Source organism: Juglans microcarpa x Juglans regia, chromosome 4D (genome assembly GCF_004785595.1).
Source record: "Juglans microcarpa x Juglans regia isolate MS1-56 chromosome 4D, Jm3101_v1.0, whole genome shotgun sequence".
Lineage (NCBI taxonomy): Eukaryota > Viridiplantae > Streptophyta > Magnoliopsida > Fagales > Juglandaceae > Juglans > Juglans microcarpa x Juglans regia.
The window spans coordinates 4,763,157-4,788,850 of NC_054600.1; the positions used below are offsets into that span (position 1 = coordinate 4,763,157).

General features: G+C 35.8%; 2 protein-coding genes and 1 pseudogene across 4 annotated transcripts; all 3 read right to left on the minus strand.

Moving 5' to 3' along the window:
• Positions 1–1,115: 1,115 nt before the first annotated feature.
• On the minus strand, positions 1,116–2,904 carry LOC121259627 (annotated as a pseudogene).
• Positions 1,474–25,592, minus strand: LOC121259753 (phosphoenolpyruvate carboxykinase (ATP) 1-like). 2 transcript variants are annotated; one of them, XM_041161483.1, is made up of 13 exons: positions 25,461–25,592; positions 24,715–25,019; positions 24,048–24,220; positions 23,653–23,806; positions 23,431–23,515; positions 22,672–22,772; positions 22,140–22,438; positions 21,735–21,908; positions 21,556–21,621; positions 21,089–21,267; positions 20,684–20,853; positions 20,411–20,579; positions 19,926–20,304 (listed from the first exon to the last, which is right to left on the minus strand). In XM_041161483.1, the coding sequence occupies exons 2-13, from the start codon at positions 25,008–25,010 to the stop codon at positions 20,161–20,163; spliced, it is 2,010 nt and encodes a 669-aa protein (XP_041017417.1). In that variant the 5' UTR covers positions 25,011–25,019; positions 25,461–25,592; the 3' UTR covers positions 19,926–20,160. The 2 variants fall into 2 exon arrangements, with proteins under 2 accessions (XP_041017418.1, XP_041017417.1); XM_041161484.1 differs by lacking the exons at positions 19,926–20,304; positions 20,411–20,579 and adding an exon at positions 1,474–1,552 and having other exon boundaries at positions 20,625–20,853.
• Positions 3,667–16,206, minus strand: LOC121259756 (probable sphingolipid transporter spinster homolog 2). Of its 2 annotated transcripts, XM_041161488.1 has the most exons (16): positions 15,996–16,202; positions 14,918–15,049; positions 11,843–11,944; positions 11,563–11,667; positions 11,382–11,457; positions 11,187–11,261; positions 10,479–10,581; positions 10,241–10,306; positions 8,890–8,971; positions 8,583–8,680; positions 8,228–8,304; positions 7,953–8,066; positions 7,140–7,259; positions 5,685–5,813; positions 4,546–4,624; positions 3,667–4,149 (listed from the first exon to the last, which is right to left on the minus strand). In XM_041161488.1, exons 1-16 carry the CDS (start codon positions 16,010–16,012, stop codon positions 4,013–4,015), a joined length of 1,512 nt encoding a protein of 503 aa, XP_041017422.1. In that variant the 5' UTR covers positions 16,013–16,202; the 3' UTR covers positions 3,667–4,012. The 2 variants fall into 2 exon arrangements, 1 of the variants encoding a protein (XP_041017422.1); XR_005939629.1 differs by lacking the exon at positions 3,667–4,149 and having other exon boundaries at positions 4,605–4,624; positions 5,685–5,832; positions 15,996–16,206.
• Positions 25,593–25,694: the final 102 nt, after the last annotated feature.

Below are 25,694 nucleotides of genomic sequence, written 5' to 3' on the forward strand. Positions count from 1 at the left end.
GACTCGCTCCTAAAGTTTTTAAAACACATGTTACTAATATGGGTATTGTGGAAACTTTTGATGTTTTTGGTTAGTGGGAGTTACTTATGTAAAAGGAACTACGTTTTGGCTTGATTCCTTTACAGGGTACGTAGGCAACCCATTTGTTTTAGGGTGCAGCCCTTTTCCAATAAAAATAAATCTCCCCTATTCATATACTAATTTTTGAGCATGCATTTGGCTTATGTCTTTTATTATAATATCATTATGATCTCGAGATATATGGGCAATAGACATAAGATGAGTCTCTTTTAGAGACATATGGCTTCATTTTGAAGCATTATGAGGACTGATATGAATTAGCACAGTTTTTGATCACATTGGTGCTAAGTTCATACTACATACTACCACATTGGTCGGAGGATGGGGATCCATGTCGATAAGGATATTAGCATTTGTAGCTGTGGAGTAGTCTTACATCGTTTAAGTGGTGTAACAATTTCCATGTTCGATGTTGATATTCTTGTTGGACCGGATCATGTTTTCTAAGGTGCTATCATTTGAGCTATGTATTTGTGTGGCCACCTATGTAGTCTAACCCGAGAGTCATTTTTCAAACAAGTTTTATTTTATAGCAATCAATATTTGCCCAAGTGGGAGAATGTTAGAATATTTTAAATATGGGCTTCATTTGATTGCACATTTTATAAAACGGGTTAGACATATATATAGCTCACAATGATATTTTGTTTTAACCCACTAAGTTGAGTGATCATTTGGGGTTTGTTGCACCTTAGTAATATAGGATTATATCCTATTTATATTGTGGTATAATTAAGTATGTAGGCCTGGAAAATCAAGGGTCTTGATTATGGAATTTTTATAGACCCATATTAATTTGAGTCTTTAATGGGTGGACTCCATTAGTTTTCTTTTATAAGAGGCTAGGTCCCTCCTCCTCTCCAGATGTCCATTGGCTTGCCCCATTGATAGCTGATAATTTGTGAGGAGCAAGGAGGAGGAGATCTACCTATATGCATTCTGCAAATATGGCTTCCGCAGGTATATTTTCACCATTTTCGTTTTCAGCATTGCTATCTTAGATTTTGATTTCTAGCATGTATTTTCGTGTATTTTTACATTTCCTGTGTCAGTTTGTTATCCTTGCCAATCTTGTAGCTGGTGAATGTTTCAAAGTTCTTCTTGAACAGACCAGCCAGCTTCAACAGTGTATCATTGTAAGCCTTCTTGTCTGACTACTGCAACCCAAGATCACATGCATCGGGTTAATGAAAATGGCAATCACATGAAGATAGAATTGTTGCCAATTACATGTGAAAGGTATCAAGTAGAAGGCAAACTTACAGTGTTCACCGGGTCCAAGATTTCATAAGGCACTCTCTCAATCTCGGTAGAGATCTCAAGCCCATACACTGAAGTCTTTTGTAATTAGCCTTGAGGAGGCTGCCAGAGTGTATGGCGTCTATGATTTTTCGTGTGTATGGCAGCTTGATTCGACTCCCTGAACCATACCTGCAATGAGGAAAAATATTAGCACCTTTTTTTTTAAAAAAAAAAGTAATAACTAGTGTAATTAACTTCAATAATCTTCGATTCATACCCTCCACCCGACCAGCCAGTGTTGACAAGCCATCCTGTGGCACAATGCTTCTGCATCTTCTCAGCCAGCATGGCCGCATATTTGGTAGGGTGCAACATAATAAATGCTGCACCAAAGCAAGCCGAGAATGTTGCCTGTGGCTCCTTCACACCCTCTTCAGTACCAGCTACCTAAAATTTTCATCAAAAAAAGGTTCAGTTAGATAAATTAGTAGCCAAATTAATTTGTTTGCAAACCATTATCGCATGTTCCTTTCCCAAACAGAGCAGGAGTGCATGTTCCTTTCATAACCAGAGCATGTGTGCAACTTAGCTCCAAATGTTAATTGGAATCCCAGCTATTACCAAAATTACCAGTAACCTAGCTCCTAATGTTAATCGGAATCACAGTATTTTATAAAATTACCAGAGCAGTATAACCACTGATGAAATGGTACATAGTCTGTGCCAAGTTCAGCTTGCTCACTGGTGGGAGCACACCAAATGCATCACATGCCAGAAGTATGACATTCTTTGGATGAGGACCAACGCATGGTATCTTTGCATTGGGGATGTACTCAATAGGGTAGGACGCACGCGTGTTCTCTGTTTCAACAAGAATAGCACCTCATGAAAAGTTGAATAATTTAGTTAGTCATACATAAGCATATTGGTATATGATGTCGACATTTTCTACAATGTATTATCGACATAGCTTTCTCCACCAACTAATCTTGACTGAAATTATACGAGAGTTTTTCATTTTTTTTCTGAAAAGTCTTAAAATCACGATTATTATTTCTAATAATTGTTTTTCAAAAGCTTTCTATAATTTAGACAGTGATAGAACAAAAAATAAGCTCAAAACTATGAATGTTAAGGCCTACACTAATTATCTCTATGTTTTTATCTTTTTTTAAAGAGTTATTATATTTTTAAGTCAGTATGTAGAACATATCATCCACATTCCTTAAATGTTAATATTTAATTTGTAATGTTTAAATTTTAAAATTTATCTTCTAATTAAAATTATGACGTGTAAACAATTTATTAAGTGTTATGAACACTGGCTTAAAAATAGAAATTTTAATTTTCAAAATAAAAATATATATTTTAGACAAAAAAATGGTAATAGTATGAAACTATATGACTTATCTACTAAAAATATACTATTTTTTTCTCTTCAGATTGCTGACAGATAAGGAAAACAGGAATCTATATTGCTGACAAACGCATTGCCAAAGTTGAGTTAGGGTCAGAGGCCATGACACTGTAAAATCTATCTGGAATGATAAGGATGGATCCTTGAATGAGTAGCACACCCATCTCTGAAGATGATAGTGCATTGGCATTGGGATTCGCAGTGAATGAAAGAGAGCTGAAGGACCCCTTCACAAAGACACTCAAAATTGAATACAGTATATATATATATATATATATGTATGTATGTATGTATATTAAAACATGTCAGTTTGGTGGTTGACACATAAAGACGACGGCCTATTCCCCCCAATTACCATCTCATTTGTCCTTCTACAACTTGTCATATGGTCCTAAGGTGGGGGTTTGCCATTTGTATATCATGTGCTGAAGGAAGTCTCCATTCTTTGCTTCTTGTTTTTTCTCCCCCACCCTTTTTTTTTTTTTTTTTTTGTTTTGGTCTTGTTTCACAAATCAGCCCAGTCGCTTGTGAAACTTATTTACGGAGTCTAAAGAGCTTGTGAAACTTATTTACGGAGTCTAAAGAACATAGAGAAATGTTAGTATGTCACCTGAGTTTGACCCTCAATTTGATCACTCAAGATTTTTTTTTTTTTTTTTTACTTGATGATTAAGAAAATGATTTTTAGTATATTAATGAATTTTTTCTTATTTTTTAAAAATATTTAAATATGTTAAAAAAATATGAAAAGAAAAAGAGAGAAAAAAAATAAAAAGACAAATTTATATTGGGCGGCACACCCAGTGGTGCGGCAGCCTGACACTACTCATGAACATAATACACACCGTAGTACAAGCATTTTATAACGCTGTCAGCAATAATTTATCTTTACATAAATGGAAAGACTATACAGCTGAAAATGGGACTGCAAGCAATGCAAATATTCTGATTATATGCTTTTTCTTATCTACAAGTTGTCTGTGAAACAAATAGCAATGCACAACCTCGACACTGAGCTGCTTGTGTTCTGACTGACTCGAAGGGGAAATATTCTTTTCATGTTCTCTTACAAATCTTCAACACACAAGCTTGGACAGCAATTTTTCCCCCAAGTGGGAACCTAACACTCTACACTCATATGACATGTTAGGGCACCAGAACTGTACAGATTAACATAAGTATGGTTTCACATATACTCTTGAAAAGTTTGTTGTCGGAGTTCCTTCTTCTCAAGTCTATTCCTTGAGGTACTCCAGGCTTTGCATATAGAACTTATGCTTCGACAGAGTCATCTAGCATCTCATTTCTGTTTCCTCCCAGCAGAGGCTTTGTGCTAGCCGCCTTCTCAACCGTGGAGCCTTTATTTTCATCTTCTTCGTTGGACATGTCCACACTGTTCAGGAAGATCCCTGTAAAAGTAAATACAATTTGCATTGTAACTCACTTTTTGAATATTTCATCAACAAAACAAGCAACTTGTATGGACTTCCATTTCAACCCGAGTTCACATCTTATTTTTAGTAGTTCAGCAGCGTGATTTGTGAATGAAGCCACAAAACTTTTTGTCTCTATATCCTTGGTGAAATGAGTAATGGAGATGTTTCAAAAAGAACCAGTGTGTTGAAAGTTAAGGAAGCCGTGCCAAAGGAGAATTAAACAAAAAATAATGGTAGCACCTGATAGGTAGTCAATCAAAGCTTGAAAGAGCCGCTCTGAATACATTGGTTACACTAGTACCTTTCTCTCATTAAAATAATTTATCGTCACATCTATACAAGCTATTTATCTGATTCTTGGTCACTCACCTATAAACCATATTCCAGCAGCAAGAAACAGAACGGATGTTAGAATAAGTGCTGTTTCCCTCCAATTGTTAACATGATCCTGTGTGTGACATTTACCAAAGCCAAAATAACATTGTCAAAAATTAGATAAGTAAAAAAAAAGGGATCGAGACTAAGGACCCAAAGCAGTCAAGGAAACCAAATTAGATTTTTTTTTTTTTTTTTTTTTTTATGAGTGAAATTAAATTAGAAATTTTATCATCACAAGCTGGAAAAGGTATTGCGAGTGCATTTTCAAACATTGAACATAATGATTTTAGTCATTACTTCGGCATATAAATAAAAAGCACACAAATCCGAGTTATTATCATTTAACTGCGTAATGTAATGATACTGGCAATCAATACTGTAGAGTTAACAGAGGAAACTCCACAACCTTTTGCTTTGAAATTAAAAAAAAAAAAGTCTATTTAATTTTCCTGACCAACGTTAATAAAAGCACTAATTTGTTTGGAGTGTGTGCTTTACGCTTCTCAAGATTGGGGTCCACCACATCCTGCTTCAACAGGATTATAGGCCAACGAATTTCTTCGATGCAGCCATTTCTAGCCCCATAATCTCTAAAACCTCCACTTGGCCATCTCTTCTTCACTACTTTTCCCACACATGCATGGCCCGTGGAACAGTACTCTGAAAGTCACTTTTCATGATTTTGAAAGAACTGCAGATTTTATATAAATAATCAACCTAATGCTCTTGCTTCTAATTCTATATCTGGCCCACAACAAATTTTGTTACACACAATTAAAGGAAAATACGGAGTAGCTTTTGAAACATGCTATACTTTGCCGAAAGTAACTTTTCATGATTTTGAAAGAACACCAGATTTGAAATAAATTAGTAACCAAATGCACTTGCAGCTAATACTATATAACTGGAAACTGCTTTTGCCACAATAACTTCAGTTAAAGGACAAAATGGAGTAACGAGATTATTTTTCCACAGCAGAACATGCCATACTTGCAGCAAAATAAATACAAAAACGTAAATTCGGTGTATGTTGGATTAGCATATACATGTAAAGGAAACACAACATAATATCAACTATATTTCTCTCTCCTTCCTCAAAGATATAAATCGAGAGAGTTTTAAAGCCACACCTGAAGAACCCCAACAAGAGGTGACGAAGGCACATCGCCAAAGATGTGGATTGAAACGGTGGATATAGCCATAGACAGAGGCCTCATACTAGGTTGGACACAATGGAGACACACGTAATTAACAGGAGCCTGCAAAAGCAAATTGATACTGTGAAGGAAATATGAGTGGATCAAATTTCTGGATGTTATTTGAGAATAAAGTAGTTCAGAAATTAATGTCAATGTGCAGAAGTGCATCGACATGCAAGTATATAGTCAGTTGAATTGAAACCCAAAGCATTTACAAATAAAGTAGAAAATTGTATTAAGTTCTTAAAAGTGATAGTAACATGTCATTTATATTATACATGCGTCATATATTCATCAACCATTCTGATGAGGATCCAAAATCAAAAGCATTTTTTTCCGACAAGTCCAACCTTACATTTTCAATGACTATAGCAATAACCTTCAGCAAATCCTTAACAAGCTAACAAAAGTCTACAGAATATCGTTATGCTAACAAAAAGTTTCAAGGACTATAGCAATAACCTTCAGCAAATCCTTAACAAACTACCAAAACTCTACAGAATATCGTTAAGGTAACAAAAAGTTTAAACACATAAAACAAAGAAAGTTTTTCTCTAAAATAAAGAAAGAAATGACTTGTAAGAAAATATATTATTCTAATAAAAGCTCAACAAATACCTATACATATGTATATTATTTGCCTACATGCACCCAAAAGAGGGAAACAATATTTTAACCAAGAAAAAGGGATTCACCTTATTTTAAACTTCCGTCATTCTTTTTTTTTATACAAGTAAGAATAAAAATAAATAAAGTTCCGTCACTCTAACATTGGATAAAGGATTTCTGAACTATAAAAGTCTCCTCAAGATTTCTAGGCCTTTTCATATGTAATTTAAAGACTTCAAAAGAAACAAGGTGAAGAAGAAAGGATTCTTTTTTAAGCAAGACACAAAATACAACAGAAAGTTTGTACAAATCACCAAGTTTTCTAACGGTATCACTTCTCATTGCAATGACAGGATGACATCAACATATACCGAATGACATGGTCAAATGCTGAAAGGATTCCTCAGCGTCCCTAACATAAATTGGAGCAGTTTAATACAAAGTTAATAACATAGGTATTTGCCCCCATCCACATGCGTCCATCATCATATAATCCATGTTAAGTTATATTTACAGGTTACCATGATTTGTTTATGGAATGTCATGTGCCAGACAATGGCTTTAATATCGCTGGCAGCTCGGAACCATTCCGAGTCCTATACATCACACAATGCAACTGTTTCCAACAGTAATGCCCCATTTATCAACTATCCCTCCACAGACACACTATCTCCCCCTCTCTCTCTCTCTCTCTCTCTCTCTCTCATGCACATTATTAAAAAAAAACAGCCATGGATCATCAAATTTTTAACCCAACTCAGACAGTTACAAATTTACCTGTGTAGCAAAGACTAGTATCTCGCCCACTGAGAAAAGAGCTATGAAACCATACAAGCTTTTAAGGCAGAAGGCACTGAAGCAAAACATTGCACCTAGTAATGTTGCTCCAGAAAGAAGCTGTAACATGAGTAGAGAAATTTAGAATACAATTAAGAGCATACAAGTTATTGTCCGACAACTCAGAAATTAAGAATATGAAACAACTTCAAAATTTCTAATCAACAGCAGATGATAAGTTCTCCACCAACGCCAGCATACAAACATGGAAAGAAGTCAGAAAAACTCATTTCAATGTACAAGTCAGCCTCTTCAAAGAGTAGTATGACTACTATGGTGATTACAAATAGATAAATTGCAGAAGGTAAAGTTAAATAAATAAATAAAACTCATTATTCAACAAATAACAGGAAATGCTGAGTAAGAAACCAGCAAAATTTATCTGCTCCAAATATAATGTGTACGTTTTCATGTGCTAAAGAAATAATAGGACGTGAAATAGAAACAATTCAGTGAGATTCAGGGGGAAATTGTGAGGTTTTTTTCAAAACTCTTTCCACAATTATTTAGATGAACGAAATGGTTCAAGTAAATCATATCGAAGTCTCTCAAACAGAAAGTTCTTGCATTTATGCAACATCAACAAACGCTCATATCTGTACAAGTGAACTATGTAAAAGTTTAATAATGTCTTGTTCAATAGTACAAACTTGATATTAAAGTATATTCAGCGCCTGGGATAATGATGAGTGAATGATTATGCACTGAAAGAGGCATCTGCCTCACGTGTACCCTAGACGCAACAGAACTCACCTTAAATGCATTTGAGATTGTGGCACTCATGTAATCCAGGATGAGGCCTCCAGATAACGTCCCAAAAATTCCGCAAACAACTGTGATCCCTCCAAACAACAAATCTGCATTATTCTGCCCAAAGACCCAAGTAACAAGAGGGTAACTATCATTACTGAAGAGATGGTATTCTCATTATACAAGAAATGAGGATTTGAATCAAAGAAAATGTGTATTTTAACAGGAAAAAATTCAAGATAAAAAGTTAACAGATGGAAGTTAAAAAAGTGTCATACCATGTGATAAATGTTATAACCAGCCTTTGGCCCCCAGTATGAGTATGCTCCAATGACAAAGTTGTACGATATGTAACCTGCCAACAAAACAACCAAACAAAAACAAAAATAAAACCCCATATTTACCATATGTGCCAAGTAACCTGAAAGTCACCACTCCATTAGAAACTCTGGAATAACGCTAACAAAAACTATGATCGACCATAATTTCATATCCATATCATAAGAATTCAGAATATTCTTGTACTAATACTTCTCCAGTTTGTATATAAACGAATAAAAAGCTGTCGCCTTGTGCAGAAAATGAGGGTTGATAAAGTACCTAAAACATTCATTTACTTATAAAAAAAAGTACCTAAAACATTCACAACATAGACTTTATCAAGCAAAAGCACTTTCATCTCTCTCGAAAATCTAGAGAACTGATCCAAAATTTTGAATGCACCCCTTGACCTGAAATACAAAAGGAGAAGAGACAGTCGTACCCAGAATAAAGGAATTTCACAAAATGATAGTATTCATTTCTTTCCAATTCACTATCTATAAATGTCATAAAAGAAGGCATTATTTTATTTTTCTCAACATTAGCAACCACCGATACATGTAAAAGCATATGTAAGCATAAAGAGATATGGAGAAGGACAGCCGCAAGAGCCACTTACTTGGAAGCTTTATTAGAGGCTTGAGCACCAAAACCTTCATCTTCAACCACAACATAGCCATTTACACTTGGAATCTTTGAATCTATAATTGGGAACTAATAAGTGAAAGAACCCTCAAATCAAAAGAAGAATATAATGAACAATTAGTACAATAAGAAATTTTAAGGCCCAAGTCAAAATCGGTCGCTTCAAGTTTTAAGTAGCTTAAAACTTTAGTCAGGCCTGAACAATGCTACTCTTCATCCTAGATTTTGTCACTTTAGTCAGGCCTGCTGATATGACATATTTTAAGTAGCTTAATATGTCAACCAATAACTCAACAGCCACTTAAAATGTGTGTGTCCATAAACAAGGGTGATTGAGGCTGAAAAAATCTAGGATGAAAAAGAATCTCACTTTTTTATTTGAACAATTTACTCATTGAACACCTAAATTGCATTCAATGTAGTCATTCCATTCAATTCTAATAATGTGAATCCTGTTAATTCACATGAGACCACACATCGCCCCTAGACAATGCCAATTGATGGCAAACTCTGGGTGAAAAAAAAAAGGTGAGTATAAGATGGAGCATGTCCGGTCCAAGAGCAACATAGTCTATAACTCCTCTTCCACACGTCTCAAATCCAGCTCCTCATTCTACAGCCAACAACCAACACAAACAAAGAATGGGATGAGTTGTCGGCCTCCAGCTTCCATGGCAATCATGGAGGTCAGATCACCTCAATCTCCTAATCTCTTCTCATGGCTCTCAAGCACCAAGCCTCAACAAAATAGACCAAAACCAAGCCTAACCATAAACAAAAATACCAAGAGAACCCCTTATCTTAGCTTCTTTATGAGAGTAAAAATTGCTAGAATTGGGGTTCAAATAATCACTCAGATTTTGGGCATGCAACAGTTGCATGATGAACATTAGCAAGAATTGGACTTGGTATAAGGCAAGTTGAGGGGAGCTTTGGATCACAAGATGGGAACTTTGTGTGGTTGGATACATGGATTTTTGTAAGGGAGTGTGTTTGCATGAAGAATCAATGATGGTAGTTTGGCTCACAAAATGGGAAGCTTAGTGTGTTCGGCTTCCATGGAGTTAAGGGAGTGTGCTTGGATGATGAAAAAGAAATTATTAAAGACTTTAAGACTGTGAGAAGATGGTGGTGGAACTTTAGGCCTTTTTCAACTCACTTTACCTCTAGACAGCTATTCATAAATGCTTTTCCATTTCTAGCTTCCAAGATTATCTTGCTCTTTTTTACTCTTCATTATGCATATGCCTTGTTAATTCGTGTATACTTGGGTAAAGCCCCTTTTTGCGTTTTAATTTCACTGATAAAAAATGAAAAAATAATACCTTCAATGGCACAAGCAACAGCGTCAGTAGATGTCAAATCTTTTTTTGGCTCAACAGGGGCAAAACCTGTGGTTATAATAAGTTCAATGCCAGATTAAGGAAAAATAAATTAATAATGTGGGATAAAAAACAATCAAAACCTTTTTTCTTTTTGGTAAGTAAGACTACCCAATTGTGGTGAGTGTGTATGGAACAATCAAACTTATTAAGAAAAAATTATGCATTCCAAAACAAGTACCTTTTAATTGCAAAGGCTTCATCACAAAACCCAAAACAGCAAATGGAAGCATAAAAAATGCCTCTCCAAAGAATGCATAACGCCAATTCAAATTGTTTCCAACCTAAAAAGGAAAAAAAAAAAAAACAAATACTGAAGTCTGTTATGGTGAGTAAAATCAAAAAAGAATGCCACTAACTCAACTAATACATAATTTTTTTTTTCTAAGTAACTCAATTAATACATAAATTGAGTGACCATAGGAGATGATTTAACACATCCAAAGAGATAAGGACAAGCAGACTCTTGGAGCATTGTAATATTGGTTCTAAAACCAAATCACGCTAATTAATGAAGCTTCTCTGATTTAATATGTCACAATGAAAATCAGTCACACTAACTGACCAAATAGCAGAGAACAACCCCTCATCCTCATAGGGATAGTATAGGAAATTTCGTCATAAACCCAAGAGGGCCTAAATCCAATTTACAGTTTTTGGGGAACCTTTTGACAGAATGAAGAAAATTATATACACATCTCATGGGATAGAATGTCTCTATGGAATGGGTGTAAGAAACGTTAAAAAAGATGAATCAATGTAAGCGAACTACAAACAACCAAATCCACCTTCATATAAGAAAACAACAAAAGTTGCTATTTTAACCAAAAAGAGAATCGAAGCTGACAAATATAATCCGAAGATTAACTATCCCGATTCGAGAACTTACAAGTCCACCATAAACATAGCCTAGAGCGACTCCAGTTGGAATACACATGTAAAATGTTGCAAGCCAAGCTGTTTTCTGGAACCATCACAAAGACTAATACAGTGTAAATTGCAAAATCAGCACATATTCACATAGCAAATTCCAAAATTCTAATTATAACCAAACAAGAGAAAAAATAAGCAAAAAGAAACTAACCTGAGCGACAGGGGCATTGTCATCTATAAATGGAGCAGCAAGACTTATGAAAGAAGCCTCTCCAACACCAACCAGCCTAGACAGACAACATCCACAATCAAATTCACAGCCTAGTACAAGAAGATGATAAAAGCACTGAACAAAACCGCATTGTTGAAAGCAACAACTTTGTTGAACTTACATGCGACATATTGCAATGGACCAAAAGTCAAATGAACTACCACACCCGGCTGCAGCAAATGTCCAAACAGATAACCCAACTCCAATAAGCCTAAAAGGATTGTGGCTGCAAGAGGAATAATGTATTATATATAGCACATGGATACCATATGGGTAAAGGATAAGATACTAATCCATCGTATGATAAAAATTATCTTAATCAAAGATCTATCATCATGATATCATTGTCCAACCTTAAATTATGAACTGGTAAGCAACTAGTGTGTAAAGAAGATGTTCACCTCTTTGCCAAGGATGCAAATATTGGAGAAGCTACAAGAAGTCCGACCATAAAGGCAGAAGATAGAACACCATCTTGGAAATTGTTCAAGTTAAAATCCCCCCTGCAAGAATCATGATATGATAAGCCAATGAAAAAGACCCAAGATTATTAATAAACAGATGCTATAGCATATCATGCTCAACTACTAGTCAAAATTCTGTAATATAATAATTGAAATTTTTCAACCAATATTTTAAGAAAAGCAACATCTTCAGAAATAAATGTATAGAGCATGTCACTGTGGTATGTGCGTAAGGGAAGGAGTGATCATAGTGTGTGTGCACGGTGGTTGTGTGTATGAAGGCTGCCAGCCTGGCCATTTCACCATCTAAGACAAATCATGATTTACTGGTGGTAAATAGCCAAATATCTTGGGAGTAATATTGCTTCTCTAGCTGAGTTGTTGGGATGTAAAATTGTTTCACTTCCTATGAAATATCTTGGACTCCCCTTGGGGGCGTCATTTAAAGCAAAGAGCATTTGGGATGGGGTGGTAGAGAAGATTGAGAAAAGACTATTGGGGTGGAAGCGGCTATATTTATCAGAAGGAGGGAGATTAGCACTTATTAAAAGTACCATTTCCAACCTTCCTACTTACTATCTTTCTCTCTTTCCTTTGCCGGTGGGAGTGACTAACCATATGGAAAAGTTGTTTAGAGCTTTCTTGTGGGGGGGCATGGGGGAGGAAACCAAATTCCACCTTGTAAGTTGGCAAAGGGTGCGCTGTCCGATTGCGAACGGGGGATTAGGGGTGCGAAATTTGAACATCTTCAACAAGTCCCTTCTTAGTAAGTGGTTGTGGAGGTATCAAATGGAAGGGAACTCGTTGTGGAGAGAGGTAATCGAACACAAGTATGGTAGTGAGTGGGTGGGATGGTGTTCTAAGGAGGGTAGGGAGTCATATGGAGTGAGCTTATGGAAATTTATTAGCAAAGGGTGGAACACCTTTGAAAAACATATTAGGTTTGGAGTGGGTGATGGAGCAAGACTTCACTTCTGGCACGATGCTTGGAGTGGGGAGAGACCTCTTTCCATTATCTTTCCAGTCGCTTTTAACATGGCTGGAAATCAGCAAGCGGCAGTTTCAGATGTACTGTGTTGTACCAATGGGACGGTAACTTGGAACGTCACTTTTACTAGAAATGCTCAGGATTGGGAACTTGATGAGATGGCAGCCTTTTTTAGCCACTTGTATTCAGCAAAGGTAGGAGGAAATGGGGAAGACCGTATGTTGTGGATTCACACGGGAAGAAAAAATTTTACTGTTAAATCTTTTTACAAGGCTTTGACAGTACTACAACCCATCTTTTTTCCGTGGAAGAGTATTTGGAAAGCACAAGTTCCGCCTAAAGTTGCGTTTTTTAATTGGACAGCCGCGCTTGAAAAGATATTGACGGTTGATAACTTAAGGAAGCAGGGTAATGGTGGTCATGGAGTGGTGCTACATGTGCAAAAGTAATGGAGAATCGATAGATCATTTGCTTTTACATTGTGAGGTAGCGGGGAAATTATGGGCTGGTATCCTTGATCGAGCCGGACCTGAGTTGGGCAATGCCTAAGAGTATGGTGAAACTACTAGCGTGCTGGAACAGGAGACATAACAGTGCACAATTGGCAGCAGCGTGGCGTATGATACCTTTGTGCTTAATGTGGTGTCTATGGTCAGAAAGGAATGATAGGTGCTTTAACAACAAGGAGCGTGCAGTGGGGGAAATCTGGAATTTTTTCATATTCTCTCTTTTACAATGGTTTTCTGCTATTGTACTGAAGGGTCGGAGTGTCCATGAGTTTCTATTTTCTTTTCAGCTCACTAGAATGTAATTAGGTGTCTTACTTTGTATACTTCCTGTGTACTTGGGCATTGCCTAGTTTCATTCTATTCAATAAAGCTATCAATTTACCTATCAAAAAAAAAAAAAAAAAAAGCCAAATAATTGATGTTTGCTTGTGCCGGAATGTATTTGTCAAGCACGCATGTAGCAAGCACAAACCCAACAAGAAGCCCTACAAACACATGAGCACCCCACACGTGCATATAGAATTTATCAAGAAAACTAAGATTGATCAACAAATTAGTTGGCACCATTTAGATCACACCAAAAGACAATCTTGTGTTTTGGCATACGAAGATTTTTTTAATTAGTGCTTTGGCTTAAGAAGATGCATACCTAATACCTAATTTAAATAATTTTATACAAACACACACATATAAAGTTCTATAAGACTTGAACAAATTTCCTATCTTCAAATTTGATTTAGATGGTACAATAGAATGTACCAATGTGCACACCAATTTATATATATATATATATATATATATATATAAGTGTGAGCACACCAATTAGTTAATGTGTAATGTAAAAAGTTTGATGCATTGGTTGGCGTTGCATTTGATGTATAGTATTGGAGTCCCTTGCTTGTTCCATGGAACATAAATACATGCCTTTATGAGCACCGGAAGAGAAATAACACAACGTGGATCAGAGAGAAGGGGGGGGGGGGGGGGGGGGGGGGGATGTGGCACGAGAAGGAAAAGCACATTCATGAGCCACATGACCTTCTTTTTTTTTTTCTTTTTTTTTTTTTAAACTTTCAAATGAATAAGTTGAACACCTAGTGGATCTTGAACTCATGACTATACCCTCCACCCCTTTATTACGGGTAGAAAAGGTGCAATGAAGTTAGAGCTCGTCGGTTTCATGACCTAAATATCCATGCAATAGCATTGGATGAATATGACTTCCAAAAATATCATTCAACAATCATTTCAAGCATATTCATTTAGAAATTCATTTCATAGCCATCCAGGAATATAAAATCCTCTATGATCAAATACAAAGCTTCAAGTATTGGTGATGATAAGAGAAGGTACAATATAAGAAAATAGCATGACATGGAAAGAGACTTTGAATTTCTTTGCATTCAATTCACATAAGAGGCACTCTTACTAAGCACGAGAAATATCGTGTTGCATATTAGATTCAGGTTGTAAAACTAGTATTTAAATGACATGAAATCATCCAGTAAATCTTACTGAATTCCGCTACCCGAAGAACAAATGCCACTATCAGTGCAAGTCCCAAGACTACCATTTACACCATTGCTTGCTATTGCTCCTCGATCCACATAATTTATCATGTTAATTACACAAAAGATCATAAGTAACCTGCAAACAAGAAATAAATCCTTTATAATAAGCAAAAGCCAGCAACTAGGAAATTTAATTTCATTTTTACAATTAAAGAGCATGAAGCACATCAGACTTCCATTCAGTAAACATTACAATCCAAGCTGAGCTTTAAACATGACCACTATCAAAACGGAAATCAACATTAATTCAAGGTCGGAGAAGTATAACTTCAGAATATCCAAATCACAGATTTTCTTGTCATGATAAAAATAAGGCCAGAAAAAGTAAATGTTTGCATTAAAATGAATGGCTCCTAACCTCGTAAAGGCCCAACAGTCCTACAACCAACTCACTACACATGTACCTAATTCACCAGAATACCCAACTAATTGCGCAAGATGAAACTGTATCAAAGCTGCCGAAAGCTCCTTTTACATTTTTAATTATTAAAATCCAGCTTAGAAGATTATATTTTTTAAAAGATGTAAACTACAAATGCCCATCTACAATAACCCATGTTGGCAGATTGGTTCTCTATCATCTAGAAAATTTGCAGTCATCCTAGGCAAACTCAGTCCAAATGAATTCATCCATCTATTATTCACTCCACTTCCGTTGCTGTGTAATTACAGGAGAAAGGAAAAAGAAATTAAGAAGTTCCCCAACTGCCACTCCAAACTAAAGAGATCATCAACAAACAATATTTTTCCAGTATCCCATGTTTACTCAGAGACCGAATTTGGACTGATATATAGTTTCTCACGAAAAACCCAAGAATTGAATAAAACATAGACGAATCTTCAACCCTACTCCACCACCTCAAAGTACATAAACGAAGCGCAACATCAAAGAAAACCTAGAAATCGATCAGACGCAAGGTCAGAACTTTCAGAAGATAATATTTTGGGAAACATAATTTACAATACAATATTCTCACTGAAAATATCCGGTAAAACGGAGGAATGCGGTGGGATGCGGGTACCTTTTGGGGTGAACCATGAAGGACTCTGTGCCGAGTCGTCTCTGGGTATCTTCGCCATTTCTTCGTCTTAGATGAATCGATGGGAATAGCTTCACAAGGCTTGAATCTGAATTGTTCGGACTTCTGATAAAAATTTTGGGTTCCTCGTTGGCTCGTTTACTTGTTTTTTCTTTTCTTTTTCTTTTTTTCAACTGTTCTTCGTTTACTTGTTACTGAAGCAATTTTCTAATTTTTTATCACTATCTTTTATTTGTTTTTGAAGTAATAGTTATAACTATCTTCTCAAAGGTAAAACATGTCTTTTTTTTACGGCAATAAATTCATCAAAATTTTTGGATTCATTCGTATAATTTAATATCTATGATTTGAAACGATACAAATACAATTCATAAACATAAATTGTCATTCTTTTGCGATATTGTCGATATAAAAGATTATAATTCATGTTCTTTGTTGACAATTAAGAAAATGCATATTATCAATATTATTATTTAATTATTAGATCGTGATATATTGTTCTTTAAACTTTGACAATTAACTTAGATGCCGTTGGAATAATAAATTAAGATGAGATGAGTTAAGATGAAAGTTTAAAATTGAATAAAATATTATTATTATTTTAAAACTTGAAAAAGTTGAATTATTTATTATATTTTGTGTAAAAGTTTGTCAAAATTATAATAATTAGATAAGTTGAGATCAACTCTAAATCTAAACGGGACCTTAATATAAAGTTTATTGTCTCAACTAATTTTATCTAGAAGATAAATTGCGAATTATGTTTGAAGTGAATTTTTAAGCATAGCACTTAAATGACATGTAATAAAAATGCCTGATTTGCTTTTTTATCTTAAGACTGCGTTTAAATGTTGAATTGAACTGAGCTGAGTTGAGTTCTTTATTAAGGAAAATCCTTCTTGCAAACAATTTGGCGCACCAAACCATACACTGATGTTAAATGTAAGGCATTCTTCTCTCAAAATTTCTTTTTTTATTTCTTTTTTCAATAAAAATAACTATATAAATGTTGGTACGCGATTTGGTGCGCCAAACTGTTTGTACCTAACAAGTCTTCTTTATTAATAGTAGTGAGATAAGTAATGGATAAAGTAATGTGTGGCTCATCTAAACTGAGTTTAAAATGTATTTAGATGTTAAAATAAATTTAGTACTTTTTATGAAAAATTAAAAAATGTTATAGGTCCCACGTATAAATATGTTTTAAGTTGAAAAAAGTTGTGGGTTTCACGTGTAAGAAGGTTTTGAGTTAGGATGAGTTTAGTTTTTTTCAAATTAGGTATTTGGATATTAGATTAAAGTCAACTGACCTAAGTTGAGTTTGAGATCCAAACGCAGGCTAACTCTAGAAAAGGAATAAATTATCAGTCATAAAAACCAAATGGACATCCAAAACTCATCACATAACAAATAAGAAGAAATTTTCATCAAAAGATTCCAAACAAATTTTCCATTGTACTTATTTTTTCACAAAGAAAAAATACAAAACAGATAAAAAAAAACAATTTTTTAGAATATCAGAAAAAGAATTCGCGTTACAAATATAGTTTGACGGTAATAATACAGATTTATAGCAACTGATAATTGTTTTTCTTATAATTAATTCTTACAAAAACAGTCTTTTTAATATCACCATTTCATTCTCTAGGTGTTCTATTTCCTCCTTGTTATGTGTCTATTGTTACAAAAAATAAATAAATAAAGAAATTTATGAAAATCAGCAAGTACTCTTGCTAATCCCATTTGCTAATTTTTATAGAAACTAATCCAAGCTCTAGTCATTAGAAAACTATTAATTATTATTAACATTAATTGGTATATAGAACATACCAACAAAAAATGATGAAATAAGATTCCTCGTATTTCAAAGAAAAAATGACAATTCGTATTTGCAGGTTATATTCGTGTCATATCAAATTATGGACATTCAACTATATAAATCAATCTGAATAGGATCAATTAAGATAAATAGGTAAGATCTTTAGATCCTAACACAACTCATTTAAATAATGAGTCGTGTCATGTTACTCGTTTAATAATTAATTAAAAATAGATAAACATGGCGCGATTCATTTCAACCATTTTCATATAAATGAGTTGAACTAAATTCAACAATAATAAATATGAGCATACGTCTAAAATTACAATTCCAACAATAAAATATAAACATATTGAGAAATACCAACATTACAACCAACAATAATTAAATTTTAGTTTTGAAATAAAATTAAATGGGATATTGTGGGTTGACCAGTTTATTAATCATATCTTAACAGGTCAACCCGTTTTGATCCGAATCCATTAATATCAAATTCAAAATCATTAATTTCGAATCATGTTCATATTGAATTCATAAAGAGTGTCACATATTACCACCCCTAACATAACTTGTAGCATAGGGATAGGATGTCTTGCACGCCTCCACTTCCATGTGAGTTTTTCCATCGTGTGATGGATGTCTTCAATGAGGTTTATATTTGCAGATAATGATTTCCTATTTTTTATGCATTTTTTGATGCGGAGACCTCAATAGTATACTTGCGTGACCTCTTTCTCTTTGTAGTGGTGCTTGGTAGGGGAGAATGCTCGAAGTATTCATCCATATGCTTAATGATAATGACTTGAAAAAAAAAAGAGACAAGGATTTTGTAGTGGTGCTTGCGTGACCATTTCTATCTTTCCCCCTTCAAGTCCCTTCCCCTCCTTTATTTTCCATCCCCTAGTTTTATGTGTAATCAAGACCTTGAAATCACTGGGTTTTGTTCTTCTTTGGATGAGCTTCATATTTGTACTAATTTCAACCCCAACACCTATACTTTTACTCTAAACATTTTCTGTGGTTCGAACGTTGATATACAAAACCCGAGATACTTAACTTCATCCATTCAAAACTATACTAAATAGATTCTGTAACAAATAAAGTTACTTAACCATCAGAAATAAATGTCTCATCTATTCTAGCACAAGGTTTATCGATAAAGAAAAATTCTACTTATTATCCTCGCGACACATAACTTTTTAATTTTTAATTTTTTTCTCTTACCAAATGTATAGTATATGAATGATGAGTAGAAGAACTCAATTAATTTAAGAAAAGTAAAATCAAAAAAAATAAAAATAAAAATAACTGTAATACGTGATGTGTGGGGATGATAAATAGCAAAACTCATCAATAAATAACTAGATCAAGGAATAAGGAGGAAGAAGAATATAGGATGTGCCAAAGCTGTACTTTTTCCACATAATTTACCAAAAAGTTAATTCAAAATCTCTCATATTCGATTATTCCTTGCAGTAAATATAATCTTTTTTGTTTTTATTTATTTATTTACGTTTTGCACACCCCACCCAAGTCTGTTACTTGTAAAGAATTTGTACAAAAAAATAAACTCTTTAGCAAAGATGGATTGGTGCACAATCCAACGGAAAATGACCAAACAATCATTAAGATAATCAGTTTTTAACATAATACATCTAAAGATGTAAGTCTTGACTCATTTCATTTCACTTCTCATTGAGAATTGGCATTTGCCCCATTGCGAAAAATAAAAATAAAATCTCATGTCTCCAAAGCTTTTTTCTTTCTCCCTTCTTTAAAATTTGGGTTTTGAAAAAAATAAAAAATAAATTCAAACCACGGGAACGTCTGGCATATTTTTCACTTTAATGTAGCTTTTTAAGATGGATCACCCTGAAGATGTTGAAGTTTTACTTTCAAGCCCTCATAAATATGTTGATGACATTGGTCATGATTTCACAAGCTACCCTCATGGGTTTAAGACATTGTTCCTCCTTTCTCATATTCAAGCCCTCAATTATACGCCAAGAATCGAAGGCTAACTAAGCAAACATGGCAATTTGGATGAAGCACTACAGACAACAAAGCCGAACACCAAGTGCAAGAAAAAAAAAAAAAAAACGAAGGATTTTCCACGCCAAAGAATACTTGGACATAAAGGATCAAACTTCATCTAAATATACCATATCATTCTGAAGGACCATACAGAAACCAACCATTTTACATATAGTTAACTGAACCAAGTAATGCACATCCCAACAATTCTTATTTTTCCATCGACCAAAACCTCCCAAGATAGTTCATAGTTTATTGCTTGCTTCTCTTCTGCTGGCTGCTGCTGCTCGGGGCTTAGAAGTTTGGACCAGCTGCAAGGATTTCCTCTGTCAGCTTGTTGTCCTTGCCAATCTTGTAGCTGGTGAATGTTTCAAAGTTCTTCTTGAACAGACCAGCCAGCTTCAACAGTGTATCATTATAAGCCTTCTTGTCTGACCACTGCAACCCAAGATCACATGCATCGGGTTAATGAAAATGGCAATCACATGAAGATAGAATTGTTGCCAAATACAGGTGAAAGGTATCAAGTAGAAGGCAAACTTACAGTGTTCACCGGGTCCAAGATTTCAGAAGGCACTCCCTCAATCTCAGTAGGGATCTCAAGCCCAAACACTGAAGTCTTTTTGTAATTTGCCTTGAGGAGGCTGCCAGAGTGTATGGCGTCTATGATTTTTCGTGTATATGGCAGCTTGATTCGACTCCCTGAACCATACCTGCAATGAGGAAAATATCAGCTCCCTTCTTTTTTTAAAAAAAAAGTAATAACTAGTGTAATTAACTTCAATGAGCTCGATAGACAATAATCTTCAATTCATACCTTCCACCTGACCAGCCAGTGTTGACAAGCCATCCTGTGGCGCCATGCTTCTGCATCTTCTCAGCCAGCATGGCCGCATATTTGGTAGGGTGCAACATAATAAATGCTGCACCAAAGCAAGCCGAGAATGTTGCCTGTGGCTCCTTCACACCCTCTTCAGTACCAGCTACCTAAAATTTTCATCAAAAAAAGGCTCAGTCAGATAAATTAGTAGCCAAATTAATTTGTTTGCAAACCATTATCTCATGTTCCTTTCCGAAACAGAGCAGAAGTGCATGTTCCTTTCATAACCAGAGCATGTGTGCAACTTAGCTCCAAATGTTAATTGGAATCCCAGCTATTACCAAAATTACCAGTAACCTAGCTCCTAATGTTAATCGGAATCACAGTATTTTATAAAATTACCAGAGCAGTATAACCACTGATGAAATGGTACATAGTCTGTGCCAAGTTCAGCTTGCTCACTGGTGGGAGCACACCAAATGCATCACATGCCAGAAGTATGACATTCTTTGGATGAGGACCAACGCATGGTATCTTTGCATTGGGGATGTACTCAATAGGGTAGGACGCACGCGTGTTCTCTGTTTCAACAAGAATAGCACCTCATGAAAAGTTGAATAATTTAGTTAGTCATACATAAGCATATTGGTCTATGATGTTCAGACTTTCATCCCTTAAAATTATCCATTTCAGCCATTCACTGGCTTTACAAAGTCAGCTTCCCATTCTTTGTCAAGTTTCAGTAGTGATAGTACTCATCATATTCAAATCATAAGTTCTTTGGGTTTGCTTCCAAATTTTTCCATTCTTTGGATGATGATAGTAAAACGTTTGTCATATCCAACTAAATTGAATAAAGGAAAGTTCACCTGTAACAGATTTGTCAGTATAGTCGACCTCTCTGGTGTGCTCATCAAACACAACATTTTCCAGCACTGCCATTGACATTGAATTCAATTATTTTAATGATGACATGGATAAAGAAGAAATATTTGAAGATAAGAGTAAAACTAGGATCCTTTCGTATATCTTTAACTTCATCTATTACCAGTCCCAAATTTAATGGCATTCCAGATATCAGGTTCCTTCTCCCTTGAGAGGTCAATGCACTTGGCATAGCAACCGCCTTCAATATTTGACACACCATTGTCACTCCAACAGTGTTCGTCGTCTCCAATCAAATACCTATTGTGATCCGTAGACAGAGTTGTCTTTCCAGTGCCTAAAATAAAGACATTTGAAAATAAAGCCCATGAGTGACCAAGGGAGAGAGTATAAAAATGGCACATGCCAAATCATTTTTGCTTTTTCTTTTTTTTGAGCGCACATGGCAAATCTTGTTTCATGATAGTTATAACAATAACGGCTCAAGGGCGGCAAGATAGAGTAAGAAGGCACATATCATATTGCAGCATTTTGAGCCACATCATGCCCTGCTCCGATGATACTATACCTGACAGACCAAAGAAGAGGGCAACATCTCCATCTTTTCCAATATTGCAGCCAGAATGTAAGGAGAGGATTTGACGCTTAGGCATGAGATAATGCATAACACTGAACAGACCCTTCTTCATTTCCCCGGCGTACTGGGTGCCGAGGATGACCATTTCCCTCCTAGCAAGATTAAGATCTATGCTAGTAGAGGATGTCATGTAGTGCGTGTAACGATTACATGGGAACTGCCCAGCATTGTATATAGTGAAGTCCGGAGTACCGAAATTCTCCAGCTCTTCAGGAGTGGGTCGGATACACCTGCCACCCACCCAGTTATCCAATTGTACACTAAGCTAATAGACCATTACATTTCTCATCGAGTTTCCTCCATGGAATTCTAGCCAGGGATGATAATTACTCAATATAGGATAAATTTTGCATAGTGTCAACGTTAAAGGAGACTTATCTGGCAGGCTTAGACCTCTGTGGAAGAGACAACAGAGAAACAAAGTGTATTGTAAATTGATTAATCATTCATACTTTATACTTACATGTTGTGCATGAACAAGGAATGGTATGCCCTGGCAGAGACAATCCGGACTTTAATTATATTCTCTGGGTCCCAGTTCAAGAACTGGTCATTCACAAAGACCTGAAAATGATGAGTTTAAGCCCATTGTCAATTACCATCAACCTCTATGCTTTATATGATGATTAAAGAATATATTAATATGTCTTCTCCATCATATTTCACCATTAATTCCCAATACTTTAATGCATGCTCCCCATGTGTTGACATAATCAAAAAAGGAAAAGAATAACTAAAGATAAGCAAGGCATGCTAGTACTTAATAGTTTAATGCCTAATGGATAAATTCATCGAATTATTAATTATAGGCATCAATATTTTCTTCATAATTATCTGGGCTACAGTTGCTGAATCGGTGAGGTTGAATAAGACATCTATAATTAAATAAAATCCTGTTGAAAAAAAATAAAATAAAAGATACCAATACAACACGGACAAGCAAGTTAGTTTTTTTCTTTACGTACAAAAAAAGGACACGGTTGTTTCTTAGGTCTTTCAGAGGATCAGAGGCCGTTTGGTCAACTGGAAAAAAAAAAAAAAGTAGATACCAGCCCTGATATCACCCTGACCCTGTCCAAAGGGGGAAGGATTCAAAGATCACAACTTCCTTTCATGTTCCTCTTTTTGACCCATTTTAAAAGGTGATTCTTTTCTTAATCAAAACTCGTTAAATAAATCAAAACTGCTTTGGCAAAGTAAATAAAAGGCTGTAGAAGAGAACCTTGTCCAAAGAGTTCAAGTAATCAACAGCTCTTTCTCTGTTGACCAAGAATGTATGCTCGTCCATTTCAATGTTAGGTGAACCCCTATTCACAGACAGCATAATCAAAAGATTGTGGATGTTAACAAAAGAGATCGGCTTTAAGATAGAAGATAGATGAAATTGCCGACAAAAGAGATTTAAAAAAAAAAAAAAAATTGACTATCAAAGGGGTAAACTTACTTTCCCCACCAAAGCTCATCCTCAGTAGTCTCATCCCTGACAACGCGCTTATCTCTGGGAGCTCGGCCGGTCTTGGCTCCAGAAAGGGTTGCTAAGGCACCAGTAGCTGTGATGAACGACCCTTTCTCATACTTTATAGCCTGCTCGTATAGCTCTGCACCAAATCCCAAGTCCCGAAAGCTAATAAGTTAATTTGTCATTATCCTTAACTATTTCATTTTAAAAACGCGGCGTCTGTCTGTTAGTAAAAAACGTTTATTGCCAACTATATTAATTAAGATTTTCATAAATACAAATCCTTTTGTTTGTCGTATTTATTGATATGATAAATGATTTTTTCGTATTAATTATTCACATAGTGATAATTAGTTAATAAAGAAGAACAGAACATGTACCGGCTGGAGAGAGATTGTAGAGGACGTGTGTGAACTTCAAGGCACTGTCACTAACGTTGAAGGCCGGCGTAAAATGGTGGTGCGACACGTGCTTCGGGGTCTCAGACTTCCGAGCGGGGTCTCCTTTCACTAGGTTCGGTCCAGTTTCTCTTGTCAGTGACGCCAAAGATGCACTGTTTCAACACAACAAGAAAACAACCTCAGATTATTTTAAATAATAATAATAATAACCAAAGCAATTTCTTCGCCGGGAAATTCCCCGGAAACAATTTCGTTAATTATCATTGGGCCTCGTGGCTGGCCCCACTGAAGGGTATTTAAGTCTTTCCAACTTTAATAAATAATTTCATCGGATTCTCGGGAATCCAGCAAATGATTTAAAGGCCTAAATTATTCTGCATCTGCTAACGTGTCGTTACTAAAGATGGCACATCACCGAATATTTACGCGGGTCCCAGTCGTCCATCTCCAACGCCCATCATATGTCTACACCGTCCGATCATACTACTTTTTAGAGTCAAAAGAAAAGAAAAGCCCGGGTCCGCTTATTACTGGGTCCCATACTCCAGACGCCAAAGCTTTTTTTTTTTTAAAAAAATTTGCTTTTAAGTATTGCTTTAACGTATGATTAGTGATGTAATACTGTGCGTCGGTGTGTCTATATAACCTGATGGACTGGAGTTGTTGTTTGTGGCGCTCTTCCTCAGAGATGGTGGCGAACGAACCCTGAGTCCCTTTGATAGGGGTGGTGGGTGCGGACTTCTTCTTCTGGAGCGAGTGCAGCTCGTCGATGGTCTGAGCCTTAACGGGAGGTGTACTGTCATCGTGGCAGATCCCGTTCGTCTTCTTGTTCGTCTGGATCTTCGCCAGGCCGTTCCGTGCCGTCCCGGTCCCGGTCCCTGCAATCCCGGTAGTGGTCGTCCCGAAGCTGAACTCTCCGCTCACGTTTCCGTTCCCTGCCATCTCTCTCCTCTGCACACAAAGAACTTTTATTATCAAAACCAAAAAAAAGACATAACATTTCAGCACAATATTAACAACGTCATGCTTCCTAGTTCCTATACGTTCAACTGAGGTCTGAAAAAATGATCTATAGCTAGGATTCATCTGATCAGATAAGTATAAAGCTAAAAGTTTTTCCAAGAAAAAAACTTGGATTTTTATTCCAGATAGTCTTGTTTTTTTTTTTTTTCCAGGTCTGGTAAATCTGGTTTGAAGGTAACTGTGTTACATGGTTGAAAATCAAAAGTACGATCTAGCAGATCATTCAGACAACAGGCATGCAACACAGAGCAAGCTTTTCAAGTTATCATCCTAGAGAAGATAATAACGAACAGAGAAAGAGAGAGAGAGTAGAAAAGAGCTAGAGATCATAAAACTACAAGCGAGAGAGAAAAGAGAGAGAGTTCGAACCAGAGATTGCGAGCTCGAAATGAAAATGAGGAAGGAAAAAGCGAAAAGGCTAAAGGAAAATGAAATGTAAAGGGAGGGTTGTGACCATGAAAGTTGCAATATCGGTTCGAGAAAACAAACGAGAAGAGGTGATGGAAAAATGGCGAGGGGGCGCTTCCTTTTAAAGCTTCATTGGACCGTACTTAACCAGGGTTTCAACCCAAGTGGTTTGGTAACCATAGTTAAATCCTATCT